Below are 23,143 nucleotides of genomic sequence, written 5' to 3'. Positions count from 1 at the left end.
CGGCGCCCCCCCGGGCCGCGCCAGCACCATGTGTGGGGCCCCTGGGCCTCCCCTCTGGTCCCCCTCAGGTGTTCTGGGGTCTTCCGGGAAAAATAAGATGCTGGGTCTTCGTTTCGTCGAATTCCGAAAATATTGCCCGAACAGCCTTTCTGGAACCAAAAACAACAGAAAACAGGAACCGGCAATGTGGCATCTTGTTAATAGGTTAGTTCCGGAAAACGCATAAAACATTATAAAGTGTGAGCAAAACATGTAGGTATTGTCATAAAACAAGCATGGAACATCAGAAATTATGGATATGTTGGAGACGTATCAATGATGTAGAGCCTCTCCGGTGATGATTCCCCTCTCCGGCAGGGTGTCGGAGGCGATCTCCTGAATCCCCCGAGATGGGATTTGCGACGGCAGCGTCTCTGGAAGGTTTTCCGTATCGTGGCTCTCGGTACAGGGGGTTTCGCGACGGAGGCTTTAAGTAGGCGGAAGGGTAGGTCAAGGGGCGACACGAGGGCCCCACACAACAGGCCGGCGCGGCCAGGGCTTGGGTCGCGCCGCCCTGATGTGTGCCCCCTCGTGGCCCCACTTCGTCTCCCTTTCGGTCTTCTGGAAGCTTCGTGCAAAAATAGGCCCCTGGGCGTTGATTTCGTCCAATTCCGAGAATATTTCCTTACTAGGATTTCTGAAACCAAAAACAGCAGAAAACAACAACTGGCACTTCGGCATCTTGTTAATAGGTTAGTGCCGGAAAATGTATAATAATGTTGTAAAGTATGTGTAAAACACTCAAGTATTGTAATAAAAGTAGCATGGAACATAAGAAATTATAGATACGTTTGCGATGTATCAACCCCTGACACTGGCGCGTCAGAAACAGTGTGCATGTATGTCATACACAGTTGCCGATATATTCTCGACTTCACCGAGGAGGTTTAAATGAGTAAGCTACCGGGAAGAGATACCGGTGGTTCGGTTGAGGTGTTGTGATGGTTTAAGTCCGGTAGAGCAGCCGGAAGAGTTTAAATTGAAACTGGAAGAACTAATCCGGTATGTTGGTTTGGGAACCTGGCATGGTCCGTCAGACAGAGTCTGCCGGACTATACCAGCTTCGGGGACTAATGTCGGGGGGATGGCCCCCGGTAGGCCAAAGGCATGGCAAAGTAGCCATGTTTCTATCTTAAAGATGTCGGATTGTAGATCAATCCGGATGGCTTAGAGAGTTTGGCAAGAGTCAAGTTCAAGCCTACCGGTATACCAGGAGGGGTATACCGGAACTTAGGGAACAGAAGAGATACCGGAGCACCGGAAGGTTTACAGTGAAGCCTGTCGGCACTCTGGTCAAAGATTCTCTCCAAGAGCTAGAGGACAAGGATGAGCGAAGCACTTCAACTTTAATCGAAGCTCTGAGGAAAAAGCAGATGATGACGTAAAAGGTACCGGAGGATGTCACTCCTCCTGATTAAAGACATACCGGCGTCACCGGTAGCCAAAGAGGCTTTGTAAAGTAGTTTGTCTAGTCAAAGATGCCATTAGGGTTTCCTAGGGTTTCTTCCCCTATAAGCCACCCTCTCCCCTATATAAGGAGAGGGGGCACACCCCATCGCGGGCACGTCGAACCTTATGTATGAAAACCTGTAACCTTGTGTGATCAAGTAGTAGAGAGATCTAGAGGTGAATCTGCCCTTGTGTTCTTCTTCTTCTTCTACCTCTGGCCAAGGCCAAGTTCATCCAGATAGCATCCGGAAATCCATCTCATATAACCAAAACCCTGCCCCGAATCCTCTAGCGCCCATTCGGCCCCAACTTAAGCCATCCCATGGCATCTGTCTGTTCGCCACGACGACAGAAGAGGTCGAAGAAGAACAAACAGGTGGTCGAGGGGGAAGAACTTGTCGCGTTGCGCTCTAGATCTCGATCTAGATTGCCTCTCCCTTCTTCCCGCCCAAGGAGACGGTGTTGCGCTGCTTCCTCACGGTTCTGGTGCTGTGGGTTGGTCGATTTGCGCAGTGGAGGTGATGATTATATGCCTCCATCCCCGCATCTCTCGCTCGGGTGTCTTTTCCTCCTTTTTGCAAGCGGCCCCTCGAGCTTTCAATTTCTCTTGCCTGCAGGTCCTCGGCTGCTCAGACAGAGACACGTAGCTCGTTTGAATTCGAATTCTGCCTTGGATCATGTGCTGAAGAGCAAAAGTGCGCCGTGGCATATCTTGTCCTTTAATCATATTTGCAAAGTTTGAAGAAGCCGAAGCTTAGGTGCCTTTGCGCACCAAATCTGCAAAAAGATATAACTAGCATGTAAAATGTATATATTGTGTATGAAACAAGATAATCAAAATATTAACCAGAAAGTGGGGTGGAAATGATATGAAAAAGTTAAAATGGGGCCAAAAATATAGGTAGATTTAGGGTTGATCAACACCCCCACACTTAAATCTTTGCTTGTCCTCAAGTAAACATTTGTCTGGAAGGTAAGGGTAAACTGATGAGCTCGGAAAATAAATCCATAAGATTAAACTGCAGTTGGGAATAATAATCAAAATGAACTCACTACTGCATTCATAAGCTTATACACTCACTGAATGTGACTGAAAGAAGTATAGAGAACTAGCTTTTCAGCAGAAGCCTGTAACAAAGCGTTTTGCAGAAGAATCCCAGAAAATAGGATTGTAAAATTTTATGTTAGCAAGGAAAGAGTCAACAAAGTGAAAACAAACAAAGGCCAACAATTTTCACTTTGCAGAGAATAACTTTTATACACAAAACTTGGCCAAATGGATAACTTTTATTTCATTGGATATTCATCAATGCTTTCACCACAATTCTTTCAAACTTGGCCAGCAAAAATCTTAATAGGACTGCAAATTAAAATAAACAGTTAATATCTATCCCCACAGTCCAGTTGCTCCGAGTGGATACATGATATGTCTCCGACGTATCGATAATTTCTTATGTTCCATGCTACATTATTGATGATATCTACATGTTTTATACACATTATATGTCGTATTTAAGCATTTTCCGGCACTAACCTATTAACAAGATGCCGAAGAGCCAGTTGCTGTTTTGTCGCTGTTTTTGGTTTCGTAAATACTAGTAAGGAAATATTCTCTGAATTGGACGAAATCAACGCCCGTGGTCCTATTTTTTGCACGAAGCTTCCAGAAGACTGAGGGGGAAAGGAAGTGGGGCCACGAGGCGCCGCCACACTAGGGCGGCGCGGCCCAGGCCCTGGCCGCGCCGACCTGGTGTGTGGGGCCCTCGTGTGGCCCCCCCGCGCTGCCCTTCCGCCTACTTAAAGTCTTCGTCGCGAAACCCTCTGTACCGAGAGCCACGATACGGAAAACCTTCCAGAGACGCCGCCGTCGCGAATCCCATCTCGGGGGATTCAGGAGATTGCCTCCGGCACCCTGCCGGAGAGGGGAATCATCACCGGAGGGGATCTACATCATCATGCCCGCCTCCGGATTGATGCGTGAGTAGTTCATCCTTGGACTATGGGTCCATAGCAGTAGCTAGATGGTTGTCTTCTCCGCTTGTGCTTTCATTGTTATAGATCTTGTGAGCTGCCTAACATGATCAAGATCATCTATTTGTAATGCTACATGTTGTGTTTGGCGAGATCCGATGAATATAGAATATTATGTTAAGTTGATTATCAATCTATCATATATGTGTTGTTTATGTTCTTGCATGCTCTCCGTTGCTAGTAGAGGCTCTGGCCAAGTTGATACTTGTAACTCCAAGAGGGAGTAATTATGCTCGATAGTGGGTTCATGCCTCCATTTAATCTGGGACAGTGACAGAAAGTTCTAAGGTTGTGGATGTGCTGTTGCTACTAGGGATAAATCATTAATGCTTTGTCTAAGGATATTTGTGTTGATTACATTACGCACCATACTTAATGCAATTATCTGTTGTTTACAACTTAATACCGGAAGGGGTTCGGATGATAACCTGAAGGTGGATTATTTAGGCATAGATGCATGCTCGGATAGCGGTCTATGTACTTTGTCGTAATGCCCTGATTAAATCACATAGTAATCATTGTTGATATGTATTGAATCTTTATTTGTCAATTGCTCGCCTCGTAATTTGTTCACCCAAGCATGCTAGTTATCTTATTGGAGAGACACCTCTAGTGAACGGTGGACCCCGGTCCATTCTTTTACATCTGAATACATTCTACTGCTTTTACTGTTCTTTGCAAACAAACACCATCTTCCACTCGATACGCTTAATCCTTTGTTTTCAGCAAGCCGGTGAGATTGACAACCTCACTGTTACGTTGGGGCAAAGTACTTTGATTATGTTGTGCAGGTTCCACGTTGGCGCCGGTTTCACTGGTGTTGCGCCGCACTACATTCCTCCACCAACAACCTTCACGTGCTTCTTGGCTCCTACTGGTTCGATAACTTTGGTTTCTTTATGAGGGAAAACTTGCTGCTGTGCGCATCACACCTTCCTCTTGGGGTTCCCAACGGACGTGTACATCTACACGCATCAATACACAACGCCCAGCTGGGTTCTAGATTGTCTTATTAGTTAGTCTCTATCTCCCAGTCCAGTTGCTCCGAGTGGATACGCAACACCCAGCTGGGTTCTAGAGTGTCAGTAAAAATCATTTTTTTTTGACAAAATGTTAGTTGAATGTGTCAGCATCTATCCCCATAGTCCAAATGCTCCGAGTGGATACACAACATTCAGCTAGGTTTAAGATTATTTTGAGTTAGCTGGTAACAATCCTAAATTGCGACCAATACATCCCCACAGTCCAAGTACTCCGACTGGATACGCAGCGCCCAGCTGGGTTCAGTGTTGGTTGACTCAAAGGCAAAACAGGGTATTACTGAAATCTTCTGAAAATGGGTTCTCTATCCTTCAAACAGTTGCATGGAGTAACTATATAAACTTGTGAAGCAGTAGAGAATTCAGACGGATAATTATTGCAGAAATGCAGTTTGACAAAATGAATAGATTTTAACAAGCAAACGAGTTCCCCAAACTAGCTTTTAAGTTTGAACATAGAAAAAAACAAAATACCAAGTTTTCATGCAAGAGGGCCATAATATTTGCACAAAGGATAATTGCCAAGACAGGTAATCGGGAAAATCTCACCAGATAATCCTGGATTAATTCTTTTAAAAAATCTCATACCCTTCCATTGCATGGATATAAGAACCAGACCACCCTGCTTATATCTAAATAGAAAAGTAAAGTAATGGACTATAACTATACTATATAATTTATAGAATAAAGAGTAATAGATAATCAGGTAAATAGAAAAAGGATATAAATAAAACTCCTGGAAGAGCGCTAGTTTAAAGTCATTAGCTTGACTTTCCACCACTGTCAAGCTACAGGGGAGGTTGCTGAAGCCACCATGCCTCCTGTTTCAGTGTTATCTTGCTCATCGTCATGTTCATCAGGGATAGTCAATGGTTCTCCATACAAATAGTGTTTCAGTCTCTGCCCATTCACCAGGAATGACCCATGAGATTGACTTTGTACAAGCACTGCCCCATTTGCATAAACCTTTTCAACAGTGCACGGCCCATACCATCTGGATTTAAATTTCCCAGGAAACAGATGGAACCTGGAGTCATATACCAACACTTGTTGTCCTGGAACAAATTTCTTCCGAATGATGTGCATATCATGCCATAGCTTGGTCTTTTCCTTGTAAATCCTTGAGCTTTCATAAGCATCTCTCCTTAATTCTTCCAGTTCACATAACTGCAATTTCCTTGCTTTTCCTGCTAAATCACTGTCCATGTTCAATCTTCTTAGTGCCCACTGAGCTTTGTGTTCTAGTTCCACTGGCAGATGACAAGCTTTCCCATAAATCAATCTAAATGGTGACATTCCCAGTGGTGTCTTGTAAGCAGTTCTATATGCCCACAAAGATTCTGACAACTTGAAAGACCAATCAACTCTGGTTATTGACACAACTTTTTCCAATATGGATTTAATTGGCGACTGCGCATAATGCCACCACTCAGTACGATATTCTCGTTCTCGTTCTTTCTATTTATTCAGCGGTTCACCTTGGTTCTGCTTTATTAAATAATTTCTATCGCGTGAAAAACGAATCTTAACAGAGGGTTTAGTGGGGATTCAGATATCCAGAAAGACTACTTACAATACGAGTTTATATGACAGTTTAGCAATGATTCAATGAATGCAAGGTAAGCCCAGTCCTAATCTCCTCTCCGCCCTCACTTCACTGAAGCCTCTTGAGCTCACATAAACTCATAGATAGCATTCTTTCAGGAATTGGAAGCAGTGCAGTAGCAAAAGAAGGAAGACTCTAGCCATCAGGTACTAGGGGTTTCTCTAAGCCCATAGGCTCCTTTTTATTATCAATTTATCATTGGATCCAAGAGTGGGACAATGTATGTTTAATATTAAGCCTTCGCAACAACAGAATAAAATAACCAAATAGAAAGAAGCTGTTCGCCTTTCGCCCGGATATTCGACATGCTTTCGTGCAGGTTTGCTTATGAGTCCATGGCGGGTCCTGGGAGCCCCCGGGGCCAGGGCAGGGGCCACCATGGTGGAGCAGCTACGGCCCCACGCTCTCCGTCGCCTGCGCCCTCCTCGTCTTCGAAGGGCGACCGCTGATTCGAGTTCCTCCTCCGCATCGACGACGACCCACTCGGCATTAAGCGGCTCTCGAACAAGTTCGTCGATGGCGTCGAGCCGGCGCACTTGCAGCTAAGGGAGGCCAGCTGCAACTTCTGCCGGTGGACTGTGGATGTCTTGTTCGACGGGTAGGGCAAGATGTATCTGCACACGGGGTGGGACAAGTTCGCCCGCGACCTCGCGCTCGAGCCCGGCTGCCAACTCACCTTCCTCTACGAGGGGGACGGCGAGATGATTGTCAAGGTGCTCGACGACATAGCCTGCCGCAGGCACTGCCACACGGGCGAATCCGGCTCGGACACCGATAGTTAGAACTTAGAGTGTTCTTTCTTTGCAGCGAATATGGCTACGGGCCAGACGAAGCTAGTAGTGGAGGTTTCTGGTTGTTCTTCCTCGAAAGAACCAACAGGGGCACCGTCCCAAGCTGGATTTTCCAGTTTAGGTGACTGGGTGTGTCCTTGAATGTTCTTTTTTTGGCAGCGAACAAACGGAAATCAACACAACTGGTTTCTTTTTTTAAAATATTTTTATTTGTGTCAACCATGGTTCAAACTATGTATTAGTTTGTGTAAACTATGTTCCAAACTATGTATTAGTTTGTGTAAAATAATTTTCCAATATGTAATGTTTGGAACTATGTTTAAATAAAGAAGAGAAAAAAAGTCCCGCTCTATCCCAAACGCAAACGGACGCGCGAAAAAAAATGAACATTTTAGCGCAACGAACGCGCGAGTACGATAAAATGCGGGTTGGAGATGCCCTGAGGTACGAAACACGTATCAGAGCAGATGAACAGGAAGCGGAATATGGTCAATGGCAGACATACACTGACACACGGCTGCACGTGCCAGCAATAAACGTATCGGAGCAGATGGAAGGCCCGGCGTTCGTGTACTTTGTGGGGCTGAAAAGTTAAAGCAGTGTGATCAAAACGGCGATTTGCACAAAAATAACAAGCACAGACTGACCCTTCGGCGAAACTATTTCACCAATCTAACCCTTTTGTGTGGCGCCCCTCCAACATGCGCCACATATGCCCATGTGGCTCCCCTCCTGCCGGCGCCACTGTCCCAGCCGACGTGGCCCCCTCGCCGCTGAGCTGGTGCGCCCATCCGACGTGGCAGCATGTGTGGCGCCCCTCCCAACGGCGCCACACATGCACTTGGAATTGCCCAAAACATACTGTGAGACAAATCCTCTGGGACTTAGCCGTTTTGCGAGGCTCGATGTGTGGCGCCGATGCCACGGGCGCCACACTAGCCTGTGCGGCGCCGATGCCACGGGCGCCACACATCCACTTAAGTGTGGCGCCCGCGCCCAGCCCGACCCTCTCTTTCTTCTTTCTCTTCCTCTCTGCTTCTCCTCCCCAACCGTCGCCGCCGCCCGCCTCCCCTTCGGCCCCCCCACCAAATCGACCAAGGAATCGTCAGATCTATCCGGCCAAGTCCTTCCTCCTCCATTCCTCAAGGTATTCCCCTTCGATTCCCTCTGATTCGTCCACTATTGTTGGTGGATTTGGTGGATTTGGATATGAACCCTAGATTTGTCTATGTAGATATAAAATGGCTATGTATGTGTTCAAATTCTATGTATGTATGTCTTGAAATGTCTACTATTTGTGATGGAATAACTCATATTTGAACCAAATATTTGTTGGAACCCTAGATATGAATGTATGTGTGTATGTATGGAACTCTCATGTATTTGGATATGAACTCTCATGTATGTGTTGCTCATTTTTGTTAGTGGAATGACTCATAGTATGGTTCTGTAAACATGTAGGATGGTGTGGCTTCTGGATGAAGAGGACGACAGGGAGCACCGGGCTGTTCATATGACGGAGAGGGGAACGGATCTTCACCCTTTGAAGATTGGTTACCATGGCACAGTGGATATACCGTATGACGAGAGGTACACGGAGTTCATCCAGCCTACCGGTCTTATGCCATTCATATCCCTTGTAAGCCGTGGGGGGCCGAACATGAACCCCTCTTCACTCACCGCCCTTGTCGACCGGTGGAGGCCGGAGACTCACACCTTCCACTTGAGGGCCGGCGAGATGGCCCCTACTCTCCAGGATGTTTCCATGATCCTTGGACTTCCTATTCAGGGCGAGCCACTGTGTATGAACACAGCTTCTGATAGGTGGCGCCAGCAGATGGCGGCGCTTATTGGCATGGCTCCTCCGGCGCCAGCAAATACAAAGGAGAGAGCTCCCGCCGGCGCACCTTTCGCTTGGATAAGGACTAACTTTGCAGAATGCCCGGAAGGGGCCAACGAGGACACTCGGAGGACGTACGCCCGCGTGTACTTATGGTACATGATTTCGAGGACTCTCTTTCCCGACGGTGGGGGAAGCTGGCCCATTGGTGTTGGCTGAAGGCGCTTACTGTGTTGGACAGCCGGTGGAGTTGGGGAACAGCGGCACTTGCCTACCTCTACCGGCAGGTGATGACTTGTTCTATGTACTATTTTCCTATAGTAGTGTGCTACACAAAGTAGTAACCAAATGTCTTATGTACGCAGCTTGGACGAAGCTTGTCGCAGGACTGGGAGCAGGACTGGGAGCGGCGGTATTGGTGGATGCTTGCTCCTACTTTCCGTATGGAGCTGGGACCGCATATCAGTTGGGCGGCCTAGGGTACTCCAGGAGTCGCATTGTCCTCATTACCGGAACAACCCTGATCGGGAGCCGACTTGGGCATACCTTTGGGACAATATCTCGGAGATGACGAGCGATCCAAAGATCATGTACAGGCAGTACACTGCGGAGTTGGACACTCTTACCGCTGAGCAGGTAACCGATCACTCTTTTGCAATCCTAGTTTTCATTGATTCTACTGGCATGTTGTAAATTCTGAACTATTTGTTTTCTGCAGGTGGAATGGGAGCCATATGGTACCTACTACCGTATTGGCGCGGGGATGGCTGACCTCAACCATAAGTGCACGGAGGAGGCGCGGTTCTGGCGTATGTGCTGCCCACTCATATGCATGTGGCTTGTTGAACACCACCAGCCGCAAAGAGTGATGAGACAGGTTTGGGCTGTATCGGAGTGCCCACCGAGTGTGGCAAGACACGGACAAGGCGCTTCATAGGTAAACTTCACGGAATCATGCGATGGAAGGTTCTTGATAGAAGAGGTACAAACTAACTTGTTGATTCTTGCGAGGCTTGATAGACAGCGGCGAGAGGAAGATCACAAATTGGCCAGTCCATCATAGCGGCCACATCGCGAGCGTTCCAACACTGTTTGGAAGCGGCACGGAATGCCGGCCACGAGCAGATTGTGCCTCACGACTTCACCGCTTTCAACAAATACCTCGAGTGGTTCCATGAGAACACGCGTATCGAGTTAGTTAAGCACGCGTATCCTGAGGAGATCTTGGACGACCCCATCCAGTTCGATGAGGTTGGGCAAAGCCGGCCACGACACCTTTGCTCGCAGAGGGAGATCGACTTCTATTGCTTCCGAGCTGAACTTCGTGGTAACGAATTCTCTCACTAACTAGTACATCATCTAGATTGCCATGTGCTCGCTTCAATTGTGTATGCTATGTTTGTCACAGCGGGAGGAGATCCAAAAACAGTCGAGGAGTGCGAGGTTATGTGGGAGCGGAGCGGGAGAGATGAAAAGCCCGTCGGACCTTTGCGGTATTTCATTAAGGTATGATCACCAACTTTGAATGTACGGTACTATGATGTGGTGGCTTTGTAACCATTAACGGCATGACGCGAACACTGCACGAAAGATGCGGCGGTTAGCCAGCTTGCTAGGTTGCCGGGAAGGCGAAATCGCTACATCTTCCTCTTCAGAAGAGCGGGAGGTATGGACTATTTTGTTGCTGTCAAACATGTTCTTACTAATTTCAACTTTTGTAATCTCATGTGTTCATGTTTGTGAAGATTCCTGAGGACGACCTAGTTCTGAGTCAAGGCATACTTCTAAAGCATACCTCCAAGCAAGCCCCACGGTCAGCTTACCAGTTCAAGCCAAGGGGCAAGGCTCCAAACCGGTACACTCCGGAAGATTATGTCAACCGAGGAAAGAAGGTTGTCACTGAGGAGGATGACGGGCCGCCGCGGAGATCAGCTTTGTCGAGGATGACGAACGACGAGCCGTTCTCTTCAGATGAGGAGGAGGAGGAGGAGCAGGAGGAGCAGGAGGAGGAGCAGGAGCAGCAGCAACAACAGCCACGGCAACGGACGAAGAGGATGGCCGTCCGGAAGCAGCCCGCGAGGACGGCACGTCCAGGACGCTACTAGGATGTGCTACGTGTTGTTGTAAACTCTATATTCATAAGTATCGATTTGTGAACCCTATGTCATTTCGAACCATGGTCTGTAATGCTACTTGTTGTTTGAATCTACGTGCTACAATGTGACCTATGAAGTGTTATATGTGTATGTCATGAAATTGCTACTTGTTGTGTCCAATGTTGTACTCGTAACTGTTGGAGTTTGGTAGGATTTTTCATGTTTGTAACACAAGTCAATGTGTGGCGCCCTTCCCACTGGCGCCACAAATGCTAGTGTGGCACCCGTGGCATCGGCCCCACACATGCCAACTTATATGAACTATTGGGTCGAAAACATCCAGGGGCTCCGGACGATAAGTCCTTAGCCGTTTTCGCGAGCCTCTATGTGTGGCGCCCGTGGCATCGGCGCCGCACAGGCTAGTGTGGCGCCCGTGGCATCGGCGCCACGCATCGAGCCTCGCAAAACGGCTAAGTCCCAGAGGATTTGTCTCACAGTATGTTTTGGGCAATTCCAAGTGCATGTGTGGCGCCGTTGGGAGGGGCGCCACACATGCTGCCACGTCGGATGGGCGCACCAGCTCAGCGGCGAGGGGGCCACGTCGGCTGGGAAAGTGGCGCCGGCAGGAGGGGAGCTACATGGATATGTGTGGCGTCTGTGGGAGGGGCGCCACACAAAAGGGTTAGATTGGTGAAATAGTTTCGCCGAAAGATTAGTCTGTGCTTTTCTTTCACTTTTAGATTATTTTTGTGTAAATCGCCGATCAAAACGCGCAGCACTCACAGCACCCACCACGCTCCGAAGAAATTAAGGATCCCACGCCGAGAACAGCTACAGTAGCTCATTTGACTGCTGGCTCCAAACAAATTATCCTCAAGATCTAGGAACACTGCTCATCAGCTTCAAGCTTGGCCGGTCAACTGGGGAGCCACGAATTACACCTTAAGATACGCAACGCTCTGCACGAAATTAATTTGTCTCCAGCCTCTTCCTCACCTGTTTCAAGTCGATCTTGCAGCTGACCGTGCGCCATAGACGACGATGAGAGCACGGGAGCGGGAGGGTCTGATGAAAATGCACCCCGCCGGCAGCAAGGGCTCGGGATCAGCCATCATTCTAGTGCTAAGAGCATCTCCAACAGATACATGTGCAGTAAAAGGCACCAACGTAGCGCGTCGGCGTCAAAAATTTTCGCTCCAATAAACACGTGAAAATGGCACGTGCTTAAATTTGTCGTCGCGCGCGGTATAAAACGGCGCGCGACGCGTCCTCAACCGCCACTGAAAAATCCCTCGCGCCATGTGCCCCCTCTCGCCTGCCACGCGCCACCCTCAATCGATAACCTCGTCACCGCCGAGCAGCGCCCCTCGCTACTGCGCAGGTGGATGAATGCGCTATGCAGGCGTGGGCCACCTTCCCGTAGGACATCCCCGACGAGTGCGCCTTCTACACGCAGAAGAAGGCGGAGCGCATGTCGGAGAAGGAGCGCGTTCGCACGCGCAAGAGGTTCATCAGGCGCAGGAATCTAGCCTGACGACCGAACGTTGGGTGGATTTGGTCTTGACTGAGCCGTTGAAGTTGTCGGGATCAGATTTTGACTTCTACGATTTTTAGTTGTATTTTTAGATGTACTGTATCCGTTTAATTATCGTTCTTGTTTTCGTTTTAAATTATATTTTTTGTAGTAAGTTTGATCCTATTTTTAATCATATGTATACAAAACTTGTTTTTGACGCTGTATTTTACAGCGTTTGGTAACTGTTGTTTATGCGCTGTATTTTTCGCGCATCTAGAAAACCTAGTGACGCATCTAGCTCGATCTCTATGTGTTGTCCAACTTCAACGCATTTATCAATTGTACAGATATGTCAATCAGCGTATGTTTGCGTCCTCCTGTTGAAGATGCCTTAGTCTATTGAGTCGCAGTAAACCCAGTATTTTTACCATCCGACAAGATATGATCTGCCAAAAACACGTGAATCCAACTACAGGCGTATGATCTGCCAAAAACACGTGTATCCAACTTTTTGCTGACGCTACAACGCACGACACCACGTTTTGCTACCGTACCTCGTCTGTATTCGACCTGGACGTTGATTATCATGGCATTTCAGCAATGATTTCGGCGCAGGTCGCGAGGGACATCAGCCGGTCAGATATACTCACTCTGGCTCATCTGCCTCTATTTCTCCCCTCACAAGGCTACGACGGTCTTCCTGCAACGCCTCGCTTGACGAGACTGGTGGCTCCGTCCCATCTACTTGGTCGGTTGCTCGGCTGACCAGTTTTATCCCAGTTCTACGATTGACGTACGTATTTACTGCTGCTGACTGTGGTGTACTGCCCCACGCGTAAAAAGAGCAAGGAAGATGGACGAAAAATTGAAGGAGTTAGGTGGTGGATACCAATGAAAGGATAGCATCGGATGAAGTGTTTTTTCTTGGAAGTTGTTTTGACACAATTTACTAGACATATAACATAACTTAGTAGGTATGAGTACAATTTATTAAGTCACATAATTTAAATTCTATGACTTATGATGACACAATTTCTTAAAGAATTTTCAGCCGCGTCCCCCAAGCATTTGAAAGATGTGTTTTCTTCGTGCCGTGTTGGGAGACGTCGCTCCCAGCCGCGTCCCCCAAACGCCGCCTCAAACTTTTTATAGAGTTTTCAAAAACACAACCATTTATCAAAACATAGCATACAGATAAATATGTTTGCCCAAATAATTTTCAAATTAAAATACAACAAACAATAAAATAAATAAACAAATGTAATAAATGGGGCTAGATAAAGGCGCCGCGGCATTTGCGGATAATCCTTTGATCCTCCACATATGCTCAACGAGATCATTTGGAAGTTGCTTGTGAACATTGTTGTCATAGATCTTTGTGTGCATGGCGAGGAAATCAGCAAATCTGCAAGCAACTCATGATCAACCTCCGCAAGAGGGTCCTGACACTCATAGGGACCAACATGTCTCCTGACCTGATTCTTGCGGTCATCCTCGATGATCATGTTGTGCATGATCACACAAGCCTACATCACCTCCCACATTTGGTCGTGAGACCAGCTTAGAGCAGGGTACCGGACAATTGCAAATTGAGCTTGAAGCACACCAAATGCCCGCTCGATATCCTTCCTGCAAGCCTTCTGTCGTGAAGCAAAGTGTTAATTCTTCTGACCTGATGGAGCCGGGATTGTTTTGATAAAAGTGGCCCATTTTGGATATATACCATCAGCTAGATAATAGCCTTTGGTATATTGGTGGCCATTGATCTCATAGTTGCTTGGTGGAGCATGACCTTCCACTAGTTTACTGAATACCGGAGACCTTTGCAACACGTTGATGTCATTATGTGATCCCGTCATGCCAAAGAAAGAATGCCAAATCCACAAGTCATAATCTGCCACGGCTTCAATCACCATACTGCAATATCCATGACGCCCTTTGTATATACATTTCCAAGCAAACGGGCAGTTCTTCCATGACCAGTGCATACAATCGATGCTTCCAAGTATCCTAGGGAATCCTCTCGCAACATTTTGTGCCATAATCCTTGCAGTCTCTTCTTCAGTTGGCTCTCTCAAGTACTATTTGCCAAAATTTTCCACCACGGCTCGACAAAACTTGTACATGCACTCAATGGCAGTAGACTCACTCATGCGAAGGTAGTCGTCCTATGTATCGGCAGGTGCTCCGTATGCAAGCATCCTCATGGCGGCGGTCCACTTCTGAATCGACGAGAACCCGGCAACGCCTACAGCGTAGTGCTTCAGCTTGAAGTAGGGGTCGAACTCTCGAACGCCGTAGAGGATATTCATGAACAAACCCTTGTTGATCCTATACCGGCGCCGAAAATTATCAGCCTGTGTTGCGGCATCTGCGAAGTAGTCGTTGTGCAGCATGGTATGCCCCTCCATTCTCTGCCGGGGCTTCGAGTTCTTCCCCGACCTTGATCCTTCGCGGCGTGGCCTTTTCCGCTTCTCCACCTCGGCGTCAAGCATGTTCTAGAGGGACGCAACGATCAGCAAATGCTCCTGGATGTCGTCGTCGAAGACTTGCTCGTCCTCCAGCAGTCGAACAAGCATCTCGTCGTCGCTATCCATGTCTGAAGAAAAATTAATGGTTAAAATTCAGCCACGGCAGACGAGGCAACGAACAACGACCTATCGCGCCTACCTGAGAAGGCGTCGAACATCTTATGTGCGCGGAGGTGGGGCGGATTGGACGCCGTGTTTTGGGACGCGCTGGCGAAGCGGCGGCGATGAAAAGGCCGGGGAGAGAGCCAACTGCGATGATTTCCCGACTCAGAAGAGATCTACCGTCGAAATGGCTGGCAAATCGAGCGGCGACAAAGGGGTGGGAGGCTCGAGAGGGAAGGCGCGATGAGAAATAAAAGACGCGAACCAACCGTTATGGAAGTGGTCGCCGACAGGTGGAGCCTGCCTCGCTTTTCGTTGTGTTCGGCGTGCCCGGAGCATCCCCTGTGGACCGGGAACGATCTCGGGGCGCCGGGCACCATATTGGACAACGTCGAACGGAAGGAAGCTTTGGAGCGTGCGGCTGGGAATGAAATTTTGTTCGGCGCCCCAAATCCCTTTGGGGGCCGCTTTGGGGAACACGGCTGGATATGCTCTTAGGTTACACTTTGGTGTTTAATAAGTGCAAAATATTGTTTTAATGGAAGAGGACATTTCCGTTGATAGTTTGATGATTATGGTGACTTCGTTGATCTCAAGATCCGCTCGATCGGTGTTCGAATTCAATCTTTTGGAAGTGCTTAGAGTTATAGTATATGTGCGTGTGTTCATAGGAATGAGTATACGTACGTATTTGTAAGTACCGTATTTCGCAAAAATGATATCTCCTTGGATATACTGACATCAATTTATGTGCCAATCGTTAATCTTGAGTTAAATATAGTCAATATCACAATATTTGACAGCAGATTTTCTCTCATTTTGTCAAAACGTTTCTTATGGATATGAAAATTTTGTGCGACGACTCTTAATTTTGTCTCTCTTTGCTTATAACAAACAACAATGGGTTGGTTTGAGAACTATGGTAATCTCATCGACATTGTTACATTTAGCAGGTGATTGAGTATTTCAATTTTGCTCAACCTCCTAAGAATTTTCTTCTTTCTTACTCAGGTAAATCTAAATGATTGTACAAATATCACGTCAAAATCAGCTTCGGGTCTTTCCTTTCTTCCCGGTATCCCATCATCCGAGCGTGAGCATCGGTGCAAGACCATGACTGCCTTAATCACCATCGGAAAAAGAAATGGACTTGGCAGAAAAGAAAAAAAAGACTTGGTGGTCCCTTTATCTGGCTTCCTTCCCATCTCTCCAGTCTCCGTCAATGAGGACAGTGTTCCACTCGACTGTTCTTCTCTTCTCCGGCTCTTCTCACCTTGCTTCCCTTGCCATCCACGGCCCTGCCACTTTTCCACCGCTGCAATCCTCGACCATCGCCGGCGGCGTGCGCGCCATCCGCATCACAGGCCAGGTAAGAGACATAGTCGCAACTCCCCAGCACCCAGGCTGCAACTTGGGTCGGATCAATGCATGTCGCACCACGGTGACCCTCATCGTTGGCGAGCTGAGATGCAAAAGCGGCGGCGCTGAACGTAGAAACGGCAGCGCGGGCATCAAGCATCTAGGGAATCTCGAGAGCAACGGTTCCCCAGGCTAGGGTATACCGACAGGCGCCGGCCGCTTCAGCGTCGGGCGGCTTTGCCGTCAAAGAGGGTCATGAGCGCGGCTCAGGCAACCAGCCGGGGTAGCGGAGTGCTCGCTGAGGGACAGCACTGTCGTCCTTGGTCACTATCGAGTGTGAGAGAGAGGCTACGGATCAGACGAGATGCAGCATGCACACGCTCTAGCGACCTAGCTGATGCATGCATACTGTCTGGTTTCTGCAGATCCGCTGGTTTTATTTCTTCGTACTTCCGGGTTCGGTAAATCCCTCGTTTTTATCCGATCTCTTCTGATCTCGACACTTCCGTTTTGTTTGCCATCAAAGTTTTTTGGAGGTTAGTGGAGAAAATACATGGGTGAAATCTTCACCTTCATCTAATTTTCACAAAATCTCATCCCTAATTCAGCCTTATTTTATACTAGAGTTTTAGTTCGATTTAGTGGGATAATCCCCATCAAAATTCAAATCCTCACCTATTCTACATGCACGTTTGGTGCTAGAGTATGAGCGAGTTTAATCCCTGCTTATCCCCACTTTTTTCCAAATTTTAGTGTATTTTTCTCAATCTTCAATACTCTATCCCTCCCAAGTAGATTGAGGATAGGGTTTTATGGAAATTGGGTGATGTGAGAGGCTTCACCCAATACTCGAAAGTATTATCCCACTAATCCCCACAAGGTTCTAATACCAAAGAAGACCTCACTAGGTAATGGTAGAGTATTAGATACTGAAAAAAATACACTAAGATTTTGGAAAAGTAAGGATAAGTTGGGATTAAACTCTCTCAATACTATGATACTCTCTTCCATTAAGGTTGACTGAGATTTGTTAAAATTTGAATGTATCTAGATAATATTTTAACAAATCTGAAATATTAAAACATGATTTCAGAAATAAGTGGGGATTTAGGGTTTCATGAGGATTATTGATGATGTGGCTTCTCGGCAATGCCCACCATGATGGGCTTAGGGTTAGCGGAATCCTGCAGGTTAGCACGAGATATCGGATACCAGACAAGCGGGGAGCGAGATTTACCCAGGTTTGGGGCCCTCGATGAGGTAATACCCTTACGTCATGTCTGTATGATCTTGATTAGGTGAAATCGATTACAATGGGGCAGCCGAAGTACTGCGTGGTGGTGTTCTTGCCAAGAGGCAAGGTTTCTAGAGTTTGACATACACGGTTATGAGATAGGATCCAGCAGGCCCTCTCCTGGCTTTTATATAGGAGGCCAGGTCCCGAGAGTCCTGCACGGCTTTGAATACAATACAAAGAGATTCTATCTATCCTTTTCTTATTCGAACGTCTCCTTGTTCTTCAAAAAATCGTCTCCATCTTTCCACCGTGCAACTGACGTATTGGTCCATTTTGAGCTGCGGTGCTTCAGATGGACCCGTTATTGGGCTAGAAGAGGTAGGGCAATGTCGGGTACCTGAAGGGTAATGCCCACATCAATTATCTTCACTAATCCTCAACAAAACTTTAGTGCCAAATAAAGTCTAAATATACTTTTTCATTCAGTCGCGTTGCATATTAGACAAAATATTGTCTGGAGAATCAATCTTTTTTCGAAATGGGAGCAATCACCTGAGCCTCTGCATCGAAACGATGCACACGACTTTCTTTTATTGCCAAGCGAGAGTATCAAATATCAAGGTTAACAAATCACGGATCACATAAGGATGATACAAAAATCAGCCAACGAAATAAAAGTAGGAAAACTCATATATGCATCATATAGATGTCTAGTATTAAGCCAACCACCTGGTGGAAAATAGACAATCGCCATCAGCCGATTGAATCCAGTATCCAAAGGTTTCACGTACTATGTAACTTTACCAGTACTATGTAACTTTACCACGCATACTTATCATAGTGCTAATACTATACATACGCATTTATATACTCTATATATGTAACTTTAGCACGTACTATGTGTGTATTATTATTGAATGAATGCACAACACTGATTTCAGCGATACGTTCAATTCCTACACTGAAGAGGCGGTAGCTGCTCGCTGAGCTACGCATAGCATGGACGACCAGAAAGGGATTTGGGGACCCATATTGGCTAATCCTTTGAATTGGCCTCCATCTTCTGATACTATCCCTCTTCCAAGCCAGGTAATAAGCTATTTTTATGTATACTCCCCCGATTTTACCTTCGTTCATCAGCTATCTCCGTGCTAACAAATAGACACTGTGCATTCACATAAGAGGCCTTGTTGTCGATCTATGCTAGTAGCGCACATTAGAGTAGGGCGCTAACTAAGCCAATCGCCCTTCACCTGAATTTTCACTAATCTATGCGTGAGTCTAACATTTTGCATCCACAATTATTCAGATGTACATGGGGATGGGAGTGGAGGGGGAAGCAGTCCAGCTCCAGCCAGCGCTCTGCGGGCAGTCTAGCCTGCCACAGGAGATCGTCATCCCGGCACAGCTTGAGAAAGATGGGGAGGCTGAGTCTCATGTCCTGGAACACAATTCCGTTCCTATGTTTTTACAGGTGCTAGAGGCACAGCAAATAGAAGGTAGCCGCAGAGGCAGAGTGGACGCAGCTCGGCATTGGAAAGGTGAAGAACTGCTGGTCATCAGCCACATCCCAGAAGCGACGCGCGAAACTGCACTCAAAGAAGAGGTGCCCGCAGATGGCGCATGCTGCTTCGGGGTGGGATGGGATCCCTTTCTCCAGCAGCGAGTTTCGAGTTTGGGTGCAATCTTGCGCCAAGAGCCATCCGAAGAACTTAACCTTGGAGGACGCATGGAAGCTTTAGATAAAGGAGGCCAAGCGTGCCACAGTGCCTCCCAAGTATCACAGCTTGTAGTGCCAGGAAGCCGAGAACACGTCCTTGGAACCGCCGCATTCGAGCAGCCCCAAGATATGACATGGCGAGACCAATACTATGGAGGTAACATGTTAATTACCTTGTGTTATCTAATTTAAAACTCTATTACACATGTGGGAAAATTCAATTTTGTATATTGCAAAGCTAACGTACAAATGTTTTGTTTTCAAGACCTTATTCTGAAGGAAAACTGGAAGCGTGGCCCAAGAGCTTCTCGCAAGAGGAGTCTATCTCCATTGGTAGGAACAAATTTAGTTCTATACTGATTTACTCTACGGCCGTTATAAAGTAGTACCAAAAATAATCAATGAAAGTAGTCTCCTCTGTAACCATGCAATTTTTGGTGCTAATCATTTTTATTTTCATTTTAAAGCTGAGTATTTATTCCTCTGCAGCGAACTTTCAGTCTGGACGCGATCATACGCAAAATGTCATCTCATGAACTTGACCTTGGAGGGCGCATGGCAGCTCCAAAGAAAGGAGGCGAAGGGTGCACCTCCAAAGCTGCACAGCTCGTAGGGCGAGCAAGCCGAAAACGCGCCATTAGTTCTTTAGAGGTATGCTCTTTTTTCATTATAAACTACCAAATATCCAAATAAAGTTGTATGATATGTAACAATGCATTTTAGAATAAGCATCATTTTAATTTTCATGTCTAAAACTTCAGCGTTTATTAGTTTCAAGGACTCAAAACCACTTGGGTTTAGCGCTTGTTTTGTACATCCTTTCTATGCAAATTTTAATCCATCACCCATTAATGGAAACACGGATGCATAACTTGTGATGTTTTGCAGAACACACCGTCCTTAGGCCATGTGACATCAGGAAGCCGAGGCGGGAAATCACAACCTAGAACAAATAATATCCATTGGAAACGTAAAGAAGCTAGTGAAGAAACTTGTCGATGGCATCGAAAGATATGGTTTAGCATGGACAAAGGTGAAGAAACATTACTTCCCAGGCCAAAAAGGCAAAAAATGTGCAGGGTCATTACCAGTTCGCGACCCGACAAACCTCAAGGTATGTATAATAGCTTGCTCCGAACAATTTAGTGGCTGTTTGTGAATATTCGAGTTGTTCTATCTTGTCGATGGAGAATACTGAAGTTGATTGGAACTATTAATTCATATAACATGTTGTTCCATGATGCTTCAGGACAAGTGGCGAAACCTCTTGAGAGCTTATGGGGTCCCATCCAACTCCAAGATCAAGGTCGTTTACTCGTTTTCTCTGTATATATATTTCAATATTTTATACAAAACTAACTCGTATAGCTTATGGAGTAGAACTGATTATTGTACATTCATTTAACTTGATACAGAGGAAGCCGCAAGTAACGACGTATTTGGAGTTAGATCAAAAAACGATCGACCGTATTCGGGGGCTGGCTCACCTAAGAGGCCCCAAGAAGTCCGAGCAAGCCATCTAGAGGGTGAAGGGGCTGGGCGATGATGACCCGTGCATCTGAACCATTCAGCAATCCTCGAGGCCACGGGCCATGAACGTATAATATCTGATAGACAGACTACCATCCGTTTACTTGTCTAGTTAATCGTGGATAGAAGAGTTGCCAAAATCAGGGACCAGTTAAGAGGGTCGGAAAGATCCATTCTTTTGATGTGCGTTGCTTAATTAGATTTACCAGCCAAGTGTCGGTACTCGGTGTTGAAGTGTATAAGTAGATTGCCTAGCCCTTTCCATCAGTTCGGATTTTTGGTTCAAGTGGCTAGTGCATAAATCTTAACATGGTATCAGAGCCCCAGGTCTCAAGTTTAAATCCTGGGTTTCACAATTTATTCTAAATTCCCCGCAGCCTCCTGCCGCGTCCGGCCTCCCGCTGCCTCTTTGCCTCTCTACACATGTTGACTTGTCTTCTCGTCTTTTCGTCACACGTGAGAGGGGGTGTTGAAGTGTATAAGTAGATTGCCTAGCCATTTCCATCAGTTCGGACTTTTGGTTCAAGTGGCTAGTGCATGAAGTGTATAAGTAGATTGCCTAGCCCTTTTCATAAGTTTGGACTTTTGGTTCAAGTGGCTAGTGCATCAACATTAACATGGTATCAGAGCTAAATTTGGTCCTCTAATCTCCCGGCCGTAGTTGCCGCTCCCGGCCGCTCCTCCGGTCGCTGGCCCTCGGCGCCGCTCTCCGCCCCCGGTCGCCGTCCTCCACCTACCATGTTAAGGTTCATGCACTAGCCACTTGAACCAAAAGTCCGAACAAATGGAAAGGGCTAGGCAATCTACTTATACACTTCAACACCCTCTCTCACGTGTGACGGAAAGAAAGGAAGACAAGTCAACACGTGTAGAGAGGCAAAGAGGCAGCGGCGGCGGCCTGGCGCGGGACGGCAGGGTGCCAGGGCGGCGGCTGCGGCTGCGAGGATTTTAGAATAAATTGTGAAAGCCAGGATTCGAACTCGGGACCTGGGGCTCTGATACCATGTTAAGGTTCATGCACTAGCCACTTGGACCAAAAGTCCCAACTGATAGAAGGACCATGATAAAAAAAAATTAGAAATCGCACCCGCTACTCCCGGTCCTAAGGGGGGTCGGGAGGGCGAGCGGGGCGACCCCAGAAATCCAGGGGGGCCCAGCGGCGCTGGTTTCTTTAATGGGCCAATAGTATGTTCCATCGCAAACGCTGAATCCACGCCTCGATTAGATAAGACTAGGAAAATTGCCCGTGCGTTGCACCGGGTTAATATTTCAAATACATAAAGGGTGTGTTTGTTAGACGCGTAAACTTATATTTTCCTATCTCATTACAAATTTTCCCACATTTGGCTGTTTGGTAAGTCGGCTCGGACCAACTAAGGCACTGCCCACCTCGCCTCAAAAAAGCCATTTAGCCAGGCTGAGGAGAGAAGCTCAAATCGAGCTTAATACCTCAACCCGGCTGGCCTCACCCGAAAAATCGCCCCGACCGTCACGCTCTATGCTCCTCCCTCCCTCTCTTTAGCAGAAGCAGACCGCCCGCCCTGTCGGTAGCAGAAGCATGAAGCCCCGCCGGCAGCAGAAGCTCGACCGCCCCGTCGGTAGCAGAAGTAGGTCACCCCGCCCCTCCGGTAGCAGAAGCTTGGCCGTCCCACCCATCACCGGTAGTAAGTTACCCCGTCCCGCCTCGTCGGTAGCAAAAGCTCGGCTGCCCTGCAGGTAAAAGAAGCAGGCTGCCCCGACGATAGCAAAAGCTTGGCCGCCCCGCCCATCACCGGCAGCAGGTCACCCTGTCCCGTCCCATCCCGCCCCACCGGTAGTAGAAGTATGCAGCCCTGCCCCGTCGTTAGCAGAAGTAGGCCGCCCTGCCACGCTGGTAGCAGAAGCTCGGTCGCCCCGCCGGTAGCAGGTGACCCCGTCCCGTTCCACCCCGCCGGTAGCAGAAGCTCGGCAGCCCCATGATACGTCTCCAACGTATCTATAATTTCTTATGTTCCATGCCACTTTATTGATGATACCTACATGTTTTATGCACACTTTATGTCATATTCGTGCATTTTCTGGAACTAACCTATTAACAAGATGCCGAAGTGCCAGTTCTCGTTTTCGCTGTTTTTGGTTTCAGTAAATCCTAGTAACGAAATATTCTCGAATTGGACGAAATCACCGCCCGTGTTCCTATTTTGCCCGGAAGCATCCGGAACACCCGAGAGCCGCGGAGGGGGCCCCGTGGGCCCCAGATGACATGGTGGCGCGGCC

The 23,143-nt window shown here is 47.4% G+C and overlaps 1 protein-coding gene across 1 annotated transcript; it reads right to left on the bottom strand.

Annotated features, from left to right (window-relative positions):
• Positions 1-5,342: 5,342 nt before the first annotated feature.
• LOC124646676 lies at positions 5,343-16,560 on the bottom strand. Its single transcript, XM_047186762.1, has 2 exons — positions 16,315-16,560; positions 5,343-5,969 (listed from the first exon to the last, which is right to left on the bottom strand). The coding sequence occupies exons 1-2, from the start codon at positions 16,558-16,560 to the stop codon at positions 5,343-5,345; spliced, it is 873 nt and encodes a 290-aa protein (XP_047042718.1).
• Positions 16,561-23,143: the final 6,583 nt, after the last annotated feature.

Source organism: Lolium rigidum, chromosome 4 (genome assembly GCF_022539505.1).
Source record: "Lolium rigidum isolate FL_2022 chromosome 4, APGP_CSIRO_Lrig_0.1, whole genome shotgun sequence".
NCBI lineage: Eukaryota > Viridiplantae > Streptophyta > Magnoliopsida > Poales > Poaceae > Lolium > Lolium rigidum.
Note: the sequence above shows the minus strand (reverse complement) of the source record. Positions and strands in the feature narration are given on the sequence as shown.